Here is a 13,851-nt window from a genome sequence, read left to right as displayed (position 1 = left end):
AAGGTTTGTTCTCTAGACCCCTCACCATCTTTGTTGCTAACATCTTTGACACACTCCTGCAACTCAACATCTCTCTCATAGTGAGGGGCCCAGAACCGAACAAAGGCTTCGAGGTGCAGCCTCACCAGTGCTTAGTACAGGGGGATGATCACTGAGTAGTGGGGGATGATGATAGTGCTGGCTACACTACTTCTGATACAGGCTAGGATGCCGTTGGTCTTCTTGGCTCCCTGGGCACAACCTGGCTCATGTGCAGCCGACTGTTGAGCAACATCCCCAGGTCCTTTTCTGCTGGGCATCTTTCCAGCCACTCTTCCCCAGGCCCGTAGTATTGCATGGGGTTGTGGTGACCCAAGGGCAGGACTGCTCTGGGTTCAGCTGTAACAGTTATTTTCCCCCACTTCTTAGTTGCTGGTGCAGTGCTGTGTTTCGGCTTCACTTGAGATCAATGCAGATAGCTCACAAATATTTTGGTTGTTGCTAAGACTCCCGATATCTACCTTGTTCGTCTTTCCACTGATTCTTAACCATAAACACTCAACCCTACCGTTACCATCATTAAGCTCTAGACAATTGAAACACTCCCCACTACCTCTCTTTCTTTGCCTATCCCTTCCAAAAAGCTAAAGCCATTCATTGCAGCACTCCACTGTGAAAGTCACAACTGGCCTTTTTTAATTTTTTTCGTATGAAAGCAGTTTTGATGCAGGGCATTGGCCTACTTAATGTCAGTGACTAGATGAACCATTGTCCTCATTATTGTTTAGTTCCACAAACCATTCCAATGAATAGAAAGCCTACTCTGCCTCTAGGACTTTCATATTAATGCACCAGGGAATGGATTGTTAGGGACCATCTGGAGGCTCAAATAGCCTTGGCAATAAATATATTAATTTTGTCATTACTGGACCAGAAACTCATGTGAATTGAAGCTGTATAAACTAAATTTACCAGTAGAATTTGCTAGAAGGTATGCAAATTTAATTTTGCAGAGTTTATCTCCACTCTGGTAAATGTAACAGTAAACAACTTGTCTAGCTGCATATTGGCAGTAGCAATAAACATGGTGCTTGCAATTCTTTGGTCTCTTTGGAGCACAAACATTAGAAACAAAGTCAAGTATGTTACTTTGCAACACAGAGAAAACTCAGCTGACTAAAGATGAAGCTAAAATTCAGTCTGCAACATATTCCTTTTTGCCAACATACAGCATGTAAGATCACTTCTTTTCAAATAGTCATAACAATGCTGCCTTGCAAAAAATGGAATCATTACTTTGATTATAAACTACTATAGTTTAGACAGCTCACTTTGGAGCTTTAACATTGAACACTGTATTTCTTGGGAGTATCTGTTAATGGAAAAGAGACATAATATACTCTTTTAAATGGACTATACAGATTGAATTGCTGAAAAAAAATAGATACAAAGCATTTAAAGGGATATGTAGATTTTAGTAGTGTTAAAACTTAGGGAAAATGCTTAAATACAAAGCTGTCCAGTAAAATTGATTGAAGGACCTTTGTATCTCTAAAGAAACTGTAGGTATGATAGAAAATACAATGAATAATAAAAAAAAAGGCACACAGTTTCTTCTGTTTTCCATAATGACTTAGAAACAAACCAAGGCAAAATAGAGGTGAAATAAATTATCATTATCTTTGAAGGGAAAAATCTGAACAAAAAAGAGGAAAGTGTTTCTAAATTATTAGAGTCCATCCACTTAATTGATTGGAATTTGGAAATAAACTAGTGTAACCCAATATAATTTCTGTATGTAGAACATAATGCTAGTATTTTCTTTCTTGTATTTGCAACATCTGTTTTTTTAGGATATCAATTGTTTCTCAACATTGGAATAAAATACTCTGAGTTAAATGCAAAAATTGGTCAAGTTGCAAGCACACAAGCATTTGCCCATTTTTAAAAAACAACACAAAAGGCACATTGTTTTCTTTTAAATATCAAGATTTAACAACACAGAAACCGAGTTGCTGCAATTATCTCATTTAACCTGTAATAGTACAGAAGGTCTGAATGCACAGCTCCCCGTTGAAATGAGGACTCATAGTCTTGACTTTGCAAAGGCTTCTTTCTCTTCATAAAACCAAGGGTTTGATTAATCCCTCTGGAAGCCAGAACGCTATACCAATGTGTACAAGATTTCTTCCTTCTGGAAACTAAGGAAAGATTGGCCCACTTCAAGTATGAGTGTGAACAGATGATCTCTCATTCGTAGGCTAGTATGTGACAGTTGGTTTCAGCTGGGAAAACTGGATGTGTTAGGCTGTCATGGCCGCTTGACACTGTATCTCTTGTTACACAGGTTATATCAGTTATACAGATCTTAGGAAAATGTTGCGGGCTTCCTCTGCTCTTTGTTTTCCTGGATTTCACATTGCCTGAAGGATTGTGCAATCCTTCTTGGGGAAAGAATGTGCTTGCCATATTCAAACTTCATTGGTCACTCTTGATATTGGTAGTCAGATAGAAAGTAAGTGGTGCTATCTTGCTTTGGGTAGTTACATCATTCATGTCAAGAGCAGCTAAACTTTTACTTGAAGCTGCAACTTAACTGTCGAAGACCCTCAAAGGTATTTCATACCATAGGGCAGGTAAACGGAGAAAAGCCAAAACTTTGATGTGTGAAGTAAAGATGGGTACACAGGGGGATCGTACTGTTCTGTCATTGTATTGGCTTTTCTGCAGTTAGAGAGCTTCCAAAAGAGACTATGGCTGAGATATCTGGGGTCACTTGATTTGTCTGTTTGACTCCTAATCTAGCAAAACACTTAAATGTATTTTCTAAATTACGAAGTAGTTATTCCCATGCTTAAACAAGTGATTTTAGTTTAAGACTTTTTTCTACAGAAATATCCCACTAAAGCCTAATCCATAGAGCCAGGTAGTCCAGATGAGCTATATAAATTTACTAAAATACATCTCATCATGTGCAAAGGTCTTAATCTAGCTTCCTTTACATCCTGTCACAGCAATGAGCTTGACTTAAGTCATTCTCTTTCTCATTTAAATGTGAGGCATTTATGTTGGCTCTGGGGCCTTTAAGGATAAATGCTGAAAGTTACTGTCTCATCCCCCTTTGTCACCTAGATAGAAGGTTTTGAATACCTTGTGCCTGTGGCCAAATTATTAAATCAAATTTGTTCATTTAAAGGGATATTAGAAGGGTAGTGGAAAAAATAACTTCCACAAATTTATCAGTGTTATGTTGCTCTTCCCCAGTAAATTATCACTGTTAGTTCTATCTGTGTTTTCAGGTTTGGTTTTGTTCTTAGCTTTTATTCTTCCCTGGCTCTCTGCAGGATTTCACCATTTCCTATTCGAATTGTATGTTTAGTTTATAAAAAAAGGTCAGATACCGTTGACATATCTATTGCCTTGTTGATTTTTAAATAATCAGTTACAGTATATTTTTTTCATAGAATTTATGTGGTTTCACTTTTTTTTCATGGTGTTTCATACAGGTTGCTAGCTTACTGTGTATGAATGGGTTTTGGATAGTAATCAGAGTCACTTGTTCTGAAAGTCCTGTATTTTCTTTCAGTTGTACCACAGATACTTCAACAGATATTCTTCAATAGTCATTTGAATCTGCCAGGTGGAGCTGGCAGGCCAACTATTCTCTAACAGTGAAAGTCTGCACTTTTTCTTTAAATAAACAGAATTTTGGAGGGCCAAGGAAAGGCTTATTTCTTGTTCTGCACATAAAAATGTTGAGGCTACAGAAAAACACCTTTAGGAGGACATTCTAGATAGTGGGAGGCAAACCCTAACACCTTTACATTTTCTTGGGATCTGATTTCCCTTATCTCAGGTTCACTCCTGGCAGGGACTCTATGGGAAATCTTGGCATAGATTCAAAACAGAATATCATAAAAAAATTATAATTTTAGCAATCAGAAGAAAATAGGATTGTAGGTTTTGTTTTGTGATTTAAATTACATAGTAACTCCTGTGTATGGTAACTAGTAGGTAACCACACTGTAATTTTTAGGTAATTCCAGACTATATGAAATTCACAGCAATTTAATGTTGAATTAATGATCACTTGCAGTTTTAGCCACCTGTTTTCTGAGCTACAACAGGTGTCTAGATTTGAAGGAGCTGTGGGCATATGATGCATATTTTGAATCTCTTTTCTTTAGGCTTCTAGTAAAGTCCATACTTTCAGGTAAACTGGGTCAGTATGTCAAAGACTGGGAATGATGGAAAGATTGACACAACCAAAATGACATGAGACTCATAAGGGAGTCTGCATTGAAGGAAAGGGAAAGAAGAAATAGGACAGGACAGTGACCACAGACAGTAAGAACAAAAAAATTGACCAGCAGGAAAATTCCTAGTGGCTTTGGAGTAAGGCAGACAATAAAATTAAATAAAAAAATAAAATAAAAAATAAAATAAATCCTTTCAGTTTCCATCCTTTCCCAAAACCAAAGGAAAAAGGTAGGGAATCAATCAGTAGAGCAAATAACAATATTTTGGGATTTTTCTTCCCCCCAAGGAATTCTGAGGTTTTCTTTTTTAACAGTCATGTCCCAAACCAGGCAGCACAGTGCCCTAAACCTGGGTCTTATACATACAGGGTCCTGCTGGCTCTTAAAGCATCACGAAATAGATCTGCAAGGTACTGTAGGAGATCAGTTTGTCCACGAAAACTCAATTCAGACACCAAAGGCTTCACTATTATTATTTAGCAAATAATATTGGATAAACTTATAACCTAAGAAAACTGTAATATTCATATCTGTAGATACTCATTAAAAAATAAATTAATTTCTCTTGCAGTGAGGCAGGATCAGAAATAACTAGGTCATTACCAGTGAAAAGCTTCGCTTCCCTTGCTGGTTTTGTGCGCATATTTGACTTCTAATACGTACTTCACACTTACTTTCACAGAGTTTCATTTTGCTCATTTCAAATTCTCACTTTAATTTGTTAAGAACATGCTGAATTCTGCTCTCCACAGACATCTCACTCACACTGGAGCAATTTGCAAGCTTTTCACTACTGGATCACTGATGTTATTAGTAAGTAGAAGTTTGCCCTAGACAGATCCCTGGGGTTCTCACTTGAAATGCTCTCACTACCTCACACTGAACTAACATCTGCTTGTTAGGTTTAAGTTGGGTGACCTCATTTAGATCAGTTTTACATGTAAGCTTCTACTACACAGATGAGGAGGGAAGAGTGGAGTGAATTCAAGATCCTGTTATCCATCCCTTCCTTTTGTCTGACCTTACTTCATCTCTGCAGTGGTGAAAACTCCCTGAGCTGGCTGTGCAGAGTTGGTATGAACCTTTTGTACCGTGCAGGGCATGTGTATCTTCTGTCAGCAAAGAGGGGGAGGCAAGAAAAGGCTGCCTAGTGCCAGATACAAAAATGTGGTTTTATGCCAAATATGCTAACTAGTGTTTCTTATTAATCTGAAGTCTGATTGAAAGAAGGGTTTTTATGACTTCTAAACTCTGCTGATCCTTTTTCATGGACAGGAACCACTGAATGACATGGTGATTTTTGACTCCAAGGAGTATGCTGAAAATGAGAGTTGTTGGAAGTGATTTTTACATCATTTAAAATGTGTTCTGAGATTTGGTATCATGATGGAAAACACAGGTACCTAAACGTTGTGTTGCATGTGGCCTGGACAGGAGATGTGTCTTCCTTTGAGGGAGAGCAATGGTACTGTAATAGCGTAGTAGGGCTTGAACCAAGTCAAGTAATCAATTAACTCTGTAGTAACTAATACTTACTGATTGAGCTTTACCTCGCCTCTCTCTGGTACACATATTCCACATGGAATTTGTTCCAACTACATTAGTGCTCAAGCCAGTGAGCCTGAAATTCAGGCCTCAAGTTGAGGAGTAATTGTCCATGCAATGAGAATAGCAGCTTTGTAGTTGTGCCCTATGTAAACATCCACACTAAATGAAAGGAGATTCCTTCCCAGACTGACTGTGTCTGGCTCCAGCTAGACATTTCACTGTGGTAGTGGAGTTATGATGACAATTCCTGCATCTTTGTATGTGGCCCTGTATAATTCATACATTGTCTTGCATAGACCTTCGCCAAGCTGGAACTAGCTTTTCTGTTCTCTTTTCAGGGGTTGAGTAGCCTGTGAATCTTTTTGGATCCTTCCCTCTGCTTGGCAGTCTTCACAAAGCATCACGTTGCCATTCACTGCTGAGCTGCTGTGTGTTCTCCAGTGAGGTTTGTTAGGTTGCATTAGTGCAGATTAAGATCTGTGCTGTTCCCACATCTACCAGTTTGCAACCTGCAAGGTCAATAAAACTCTTTTTTCTGTCAAACAACAGCCGGTTTTCTTATGAGAGTTGTAGCAATGTAGCAATCATGACGAGCCTGTCATGTAGGCACAGCTGCAGGGAGCATTCATTAGATATACTGAAGGATACAGGAGGATTTTTTATCTATCCTATTTTATTCCTACAGCCATTGCTGGTTTTGCTTTTTTGTCTTATCTGGACACTTTTATCTAAGTTAGATTAGGGAAGGCCAGAGATCAGATTTGCTGAAAGAAGGAAAGAAAGGGTCTGAGAATTAGTTAGTTAGCCATGAAATTAATTTATTTTTTCTATAATAATTCCAAGAGATGATCTAGTTCTTCTGTTTTACAATACTATCAGATGGATCATAGTTTAGTGACTGAATAATGATGCAGCTCTTTCAAGTAATGAGTCATTCGAAGGCAAGGATCTGACCAGTTAGTCTGGAAAAGAAGTAACAGTCATCTGCAGCATATTTATACATGTTCATGTGAACAAAAAAAAAGAAAAATAAATCTTCCAAATGCATTTCAGCCTTTTTGGGTGTCATGATTTAAGCCCAGCCGGTAACTCAGAACCATGCGGCCGCTCTCTCACTGCCCCCAGTTTATATAGTGGGCATGATATGCTGTGGTATGGAATACCTCTTTGGCCAGTCTGGGTCAGGTGTCCTGTCTCTGCTTCTTCCCAGCTTCCCCTCCTCCCTGGCAGAGCACGAGACTCACAAAGTCCTTGATCAGAGTAAACGTTACTGAGCAGCAACTAAAAACATCGGTGTTATCAGCACTGTTCCCAGGCTGAAAGTCAAAATGAGAGCACTACACCAGCTACTAAGAAGGAGAGAAATGACTGCTACTGCTGAACCCAGGACATTGGGAAATATCTGAAAGCTATGCCAATCCTATGACCTTTTCTAACAATTCTTCTTACCTTTCACCATTTGGACCCAGCCAGCCCTTCTCTCACCTCCTCTTCCTTTCTCTTTTCTCAAGTCTAAATACCAGCATAACATTAATGTGTTTGAAGCCAGAATAGCAATAATAATGCCTGTTACCAAAATGGCAAAAGAGGCCACCACAGCAGGTCCTAAATCCCAGAGAGATGAAGGAGAAAGCCTTTGGAGCCAGGCATGGGAACTGTCCTGCTGGAGCATATCTTGCAGGCAATATTGATTGGGTCATGGATACAGGGACACTCCAGCTTCTTCGGGGGGGATGTTAAGGACGCAGAAACAGGATGATCTGTCAGCCCTGAGACCCTTGCCCTTTGTGCATTTACAGTCTTGCAAAGGTTTCCTTTTTGTTCTTGGTTTGCCTTTATTTCTTCTGATATGTGAGATGGGCTCACTTTGACAGTGGGTCAAGAACAACCATTAAGCAGGCATTATGGACTTTACTACATAATTCCAGCATTTTCTTTAGAGTGTTTGGGTTTTATTAATTTCTTAATTATTCTGCAACTTTATAGGTCAGAGCTGATTATTTTGTGCTTGCAGTGACCCTTATTTCTGACAAAATTCCCTTGTCAGCAACTTGAATCAGTGCCTGTTAAAGGTAAAAACACCTCTGATCTGCTGGTGAAATCTATGCCTCTTTCAGTCAGTTTTTCATCAAAACAGCAATGAAAGAATACTCATGAAGATCTCAAGTTTTAGAGTAATGTCACAGCTGCAGGTGGAAAGAGCAGACTGCGGTGAGCCATTGGGAAGTTTTATTTTCATTTCATGTAACTGGTTTTAAACCCTGATTAAGTGGAGGCCAAACTGAATGCCTGAAGAGGCCCCTTCTAGCTGTGGCTTCCTAAAGAAGGAGCTATTCATCCACTCAAGCTCAGAGAATGGTGTCCTCCTTTCATGTATAAAATTAACATCTCTCCATCAGTGCTCTATGGCAGAGGGGAACGGGCTGAAGAAACTTTCCTAAGGGCTCCTAACGTGCAAAGCAAAAAAGCAAACTAATATATCCAGTTGTAATAAGTAGGCCTTACTTCAAGGAAGAGACTAAGTGAAAAGCTGTACTTCAGAGAACACTGCCATGTTTGGATGAGGTGTATGGGATCTAGGAAAAGAAAGTATGTAAGGAGGGTCGTTTGTGGCGTGATCGTTTCTCATCTCAGTTCTTTTGATTTTAGTAACATAAACCAAATAAGTGTGATCACAACAGTGGTTCTTCATAGCCCCCCAGCATCATAAAGTAATTCTTTTAAGTTACAGAAAACTCTCTTCTTTTCACATATATAAAGACCTACAAATCCAGCAAAGTAGGACTTGGCCTGCTCTACAACATCCCTTCCAGCTGTTTGTCTCTGCTGCCTGTGTTTGTCAGTCTAAAGACAGCTATAAAATCTGGCTGTTGTCTGGAAAGCTTATTCTGTGGTAAAAAAAGAAATAGCTGTTTTTATAGAACAGTAAAGTTTTAGCACTTTTACATCTGTCTGGCGTTTATTTCCAACAGTCCATTAATAATCAATCTGTTAAACCAGGCGAGAGGTATGGAAGAGGAATACTAGCTGTACGTGACTACAGGTCAACAGGGAAACAATTTAATGAGTTTCAGCCATAGATGAAGTTATAAAGTGCCATACTAGGATTACACACCTCATCTGAGGTCATATGCATTAGAAAATCTATTTTGATGCTGCATAATATGTAAGAATCATTATTTTACCTGGATAATTGCATGTTGTCTGGGAAAATATAAAACACAAAAGGAAACAAACAAAACAACAATTTCTGAGATTCTGAGACAGAGTTAATTGGAAGAGATTTCCTGAAACCAGTGAAATTATGCTACTTTTGACCTTTTATCTCTGAAATAGGCTGGAAGTGGAAATGTGACCTTGAATATTAGACTCCTAGACATCGTCATGCTCTCAGTAAATCCATGCTTTCAGCACTGCTATAAGCATATTCAGGGCTTGGAATTCATAGGATAAGTTAAATTTTCTTTTCCTAATTTGCTTGGAGAACAAACTCTTGTATCATTATTAATCTTTATTTTATTGTTGTTTCAGGTTAGGTTTCCCCATGATGATTGTGTCCTGTACCATTGGGATGTGCTATCTTCTTGTTGCTCATGTTGTAGTAGGTTGGAACTCATAACAATTTATACTTTCAAGACTCTAAGAAGCTTTCTCTTTCATTTAGTTTATATATCAGAATATTAAGACCACATAGAAAAGGATGTGCAAAACCCCAATATATGGTATCAATCAAAACAATTGCATCAACATCAGGTTTGGTCATTCTCAACCTTCCATTTTATGAACAATTTGCAGAACAAGATAATCAAAATTTAAATAATACATATATTTAATTATGAATGCAATTCTTGTGCAGCTGAGAAGACACCATCACAAGGGAATATGTTGTGCCTGCTAGTTTGTATTGATACAATCTGAATATAGTCACAGATGAAAAACTCATTCACAAAAGCAGATGTTCAGTAATTTCTTTTTAGGGCTTCATTTGTCTTTGTCACCGTATTTAGCTACTTGTATTAAAGTAACTAATATTCAAATTGTAATAATAGACAATTAAACAGTAAGTCTGTACACTATAAAGGATGTATTATTATCTATGTTTAAAAATAAACACATCTTCTGAAAATGTGCTGTGGAAGGAATTATTATTTTGGAAGTGGGACTGCATTCTGTGGAGGCTTTGTATTTCATTTTAAAGCTCCTAACCAGTGTCAAGCTACTTTTTTTTTTTTTTTTCTTAAAATAAACTAATGCCCCTCTTCTTATAAACGTACAGACATAAAATGTGATAAATCACTGGACACCTTCCATTTAATTATTAATTCTCTTCTGTGATGGAGTACTCTAAATCTTTTAATAGGTTAATACACTATATGGAAGAATGAGATCATACCTTGGCTTTGATTTCCTTCTCTCTGCTAATATGTTAAACCACATATATTATTCTATATCATTTGCTGCCAGAACAGGTCAGACTTCTCATTATGAATATGAAGTCCTGTGATGAATTCAAGCTCTCAGTCCCCATCTCCCAAAACCATTGTGGAACTGGTCTAAATTACTGGTAGGTCTGTTTTACCTTGAGTCAGAGAAATTGGCAACCTGGTGAATACAACCCTGTAAAAAGTCTATCATCCAACCAAACAAACAAGCAAACAAGCAAATACCCACTGAAACTGAATTGGTCTGTCTCACTCTCAATGTGGAGGCTTTTGATTTGTAAGAACACTTTACTTTGCAAGGTGAGTAGCTCCGGAGAGGAAGAAGAGTGTGGGAAAAATGGCATCCAAGAGTTTCTTTCATGAACCACAGGAGCCATGAAGGGAGGTCCAGGTCCTTGCCAGGACTTGCCCAAGAGCTCTGCTGATGTCAGCAGCTGACTACTAGGGGGTGGCACCAGGAGTGACAATAATAGGGGGTGGCACCAGGAGTGACAACCACACCCCCCCCCCCCCCCCCCCCAAATGTAGGGGGTTGGAAGGAGACGGTCTTTAAGGTCCCTTCCAGCCCAAATCATACTGTGATTCTATAATTCTATGTAATGACTAGAATTCTGTTTCACTTAAAGAAATATTTATGCTAATCAGTTTAGCATTGTTTCCTGGTTAAAAATATTCACACGATATTTTACAGTCCTTAACATTTCTTACATTGGAGTAATCTTGGTACAGTCACTCGTTGTGCAAGAGCTGTTATTTTAAGCCATAGGGAATGCAATATCAGCCTCTGCTGAAACACATTTGTTTTTATCTGTTTTGGGGGACTGTCTTACCTTTTTTTCATTCACACAATTGAAGGTTTTATTTCCTTTTTTATTCCATTAAAACACTGTTGGCAGGTAGGAGTATAAAAATGAGACTATGGGCTCACAATACAATCTTACTAATTCTTTTTAAGAGGTAAAAAATCCCCAAAACCTAAACCTACTCTTTGGACCTTAAAACCCTCCCGCCAATCCTAAGCAAACTCATACTAATAATGCGATTACTTTAGCTGACATGAAAATTTGTGTCTGCATTTACAGTTTGCTGGAAGGAAGATAGAAGTGCAGTGATTCATTTCCACTCTCTCATCTTAGCAAATAGTCTGGAGTACCTTGGTGTGAGAAAGATCTCACCGGCTTCAGAAGAGATAAGTCAACAGGACTCAAATGAGATTTTCTTTCTCTTATGTTACTTGTCCTGTCAAAAAAGGCAAGTAGTGCACTGGGACTACAAAATCATATTGATCACTGTTTTAGGCAACCAAACTTATGGCTAGATTCATTCTGCTTTGATTTTCTTTTTTTTTATAATATAGTGTTTTCTTGAGGACTTCCTTCAAATAAACTCTTTCCTTCCTTAAACATCCTTGTTGCTTCTTTTTCACAGCCAAGAAGAGCTCAATGAGAGTTCATATGACAAAAAAAATTGTAAAAAGAAGATAAAGTTGTCTGATTGCACAGGGCTTTACATGAGTGTAATGCAAATTACCCAGGTCTTCAGAACATTTCAAGGTAATGAAGTATATTTTTTATTAACTTCCATTGTAGCTATCAGTATAATCTGCACATCAGAAGGGCAACTGCAAACCTAGCCAGCTTCTTGTTGAAACTGTGTAAATTCAACACCTATCACAGAGTTCCACAGATACGCTGTGCACTGTGGGAAAATATTCCAGCTCTTTGTTTTGAACTTGTCCTTTGCTAATTTATTTTTATGACACCTTTCCTCTAACACCTTTTCCAAATTGTTGGTTGGGAAGGTGTAATGAATAGGCACCCTTTTTCTAAATCATGATTTCATAGACCTATTTCCAGTCCAGAGATCACAAGGTATTTGCTCATTTGTTATATGGAAATGCTCTCATATCTTTGCACATCCTTTTTATTACCTTTGGAAGTTTCACCATAGCCATTTTGAGTTTAAAGGATGAGCAGTATAACCAGTAGCCAAGAAAAATGTTTTTCCACTTTATTCCTAGTAGTTGTTAAGATCTAATCCAGTTCTTGGATCATTATTGACAAACAAGCTGAGGAATGTATTTTTGTAGAACATCTTATAATAACAAGCTGTATTTCCTGAGTGATAATTATTAGCTCCCATTATTTAGTATGCAATGTTAAGGTTATTTTTACTTCTTTATCTGCATTACTTTACACTGTGCACAGTGAATGCCACCGGCCAATTATTTCCCAGTCTTGTAAGGGTTTTCTGTAATTCTTTGCTATTAACCATTGTCTTTGCTATCCTGAATAACCTATAGACATTCACATTTAATCTTTAACTTCAAGACCTAGATCATCTGAAAATATGTGGACCACTGCAGAGCCAGCCTGACTTCCTCTAGAGCTTCATGGGAGGGCCATACGACTTATTGTGTAGTAGTTTATTTTTTTTAAGGGCGGTTGGGCTGCATATATTTTCTTTCTATCAATCATGACTACAGATCAAATCAAAATGAGTTTGAAAACTGGAAGTGTTTTCCTGTACTGCCCAGTGAGGTTTGTGAGCACTTTGCTAGCAGATGTTACTGAGGTAAGATTGAAAAAAATATTTCTCATTTCTGTGAGAATATTTGAATTGCACTGTAGGGTTTAGAAACATCCAACTGTCTTGAGAAAAGGTATCATGATTTATTCTCTGGAGAATAAGCCAACTCCATATCATATCTGTAAAAGGAAACTTGCCTAATCGTTCCACAGCTACTCACAAAAGCTTATTTTGGACCGTACTAAAGCTTCTTGTACCGTGTCTTGGTGAATGCCAAGTCTACTCCTCAAAAGTAATTCTGGTTAACAAAAGTCAAACCAAAGTATAATGGTTTTCTAAGAAAGCAAATTTTAAAGGTACAGTAAGAAATTAAAACTTTTTGACCACCTAGAAAGTTGAAGGTCACATCTAAGAAGTCAAGTATTATTTGCAAAGTATTTTCAAAAACTGTCTTCAGGCAACTTGCACTGCAGACTTCCTGCAGTGACTCAGAATGATTTTATATTTAATATATGGGAAGAGGTTTAGAAAGAAAAGGCTTCTATTTCCTGCTGTGTTGCTAGCTTTCTGTGTAAGTTTTTATACTTAATAGCTTTAAGTATTTGTTTCCTGCTTTTACTGAACTTTCTGAAGTGCTTTAAAAAGGTACATTTTCTATATTGGTGCTTTGGGTTTTGTAAAAGAAATAAATACTGTTGATCAAATAGCAAGGAATTAGAGTTATACGCAAACACCATCTATTATTTTAACAATTCTAATAAAAAAATGTGGAAGCATCAGTGTAACAGCTATCAGATGGTTACTCCCTACATTAACCACCATTAAAGTATTCATAAGTTCCAGATGGCAGAAAATCAGTGGCACCTGAAATAGACAGAAAATAAATATGCTAAGCAACAGCTTCTGTGCTTGTTGTAGTGGGATGCTAAGAAAATTATTTGGAACCAAGTCAGAAAAAATAATGAAATAGCTGAAGCATTAAATTAATATTTGTGGAGTGAATTTACAATAGGAAATCCTAGCAATTCGGAAGAGGTGCTAACCACCTCAGCTGAAGTCAGCATATGAAAATCTGAGTGATTTATTAAGGACAA

General features: G+C 37.8%; 1 protein-coding gene across 1 annotated transcript in view; it reads left to right on the top strand.

Annotated features, from left to right (window-relative positions):
- The window catches only part of OCA2 (OCA2 melanosomal transmembrane protein), a 191,041-nt gene extending 181,560 nt beyond the window's left edge, over positions 1-9,481 (top strand). Inside the window, exon 24 of the mRNA XM_061459769.1 lies at positions 9,318-9,481. Coding sequence (XP_061315753.1) covers positions 9,318-9,405 — 88 coding nt within the window. The 3' untranslated portion in view covers positions 9,406-9,481. The remainder of the gene's footprint in view (positions 1-9,317) is intronic.
- The last annotated feature ends 4,370 nt before the right edge of the window (positions 9,482-13,851 follow it).

The sequence above is a fragment of the Pezoporus flaviventris genome, unplaced genomic scaffold, assembly GCF_033815535.1.
Source record: "Pezoporus flaviventris isolate CSIRO_AGI_PZ_B2104156 unplaced genomic scaffold, CSIRO_AGI_Pfla_v1 ptg000030l, whole genome shotgun sequence".
In the NCBI taxonomy this organism is placed as follows: Eukaryota; Metazoa; Chordata; class Aves; order Psittaciformes; family Psittacidae; genus Pezoporus; species Pezoporus flaviventris.
Note: the sequence above shows the minus strand (reverse complement) of the source record. Positions and strands in the feature narration are given on the sequence as shown.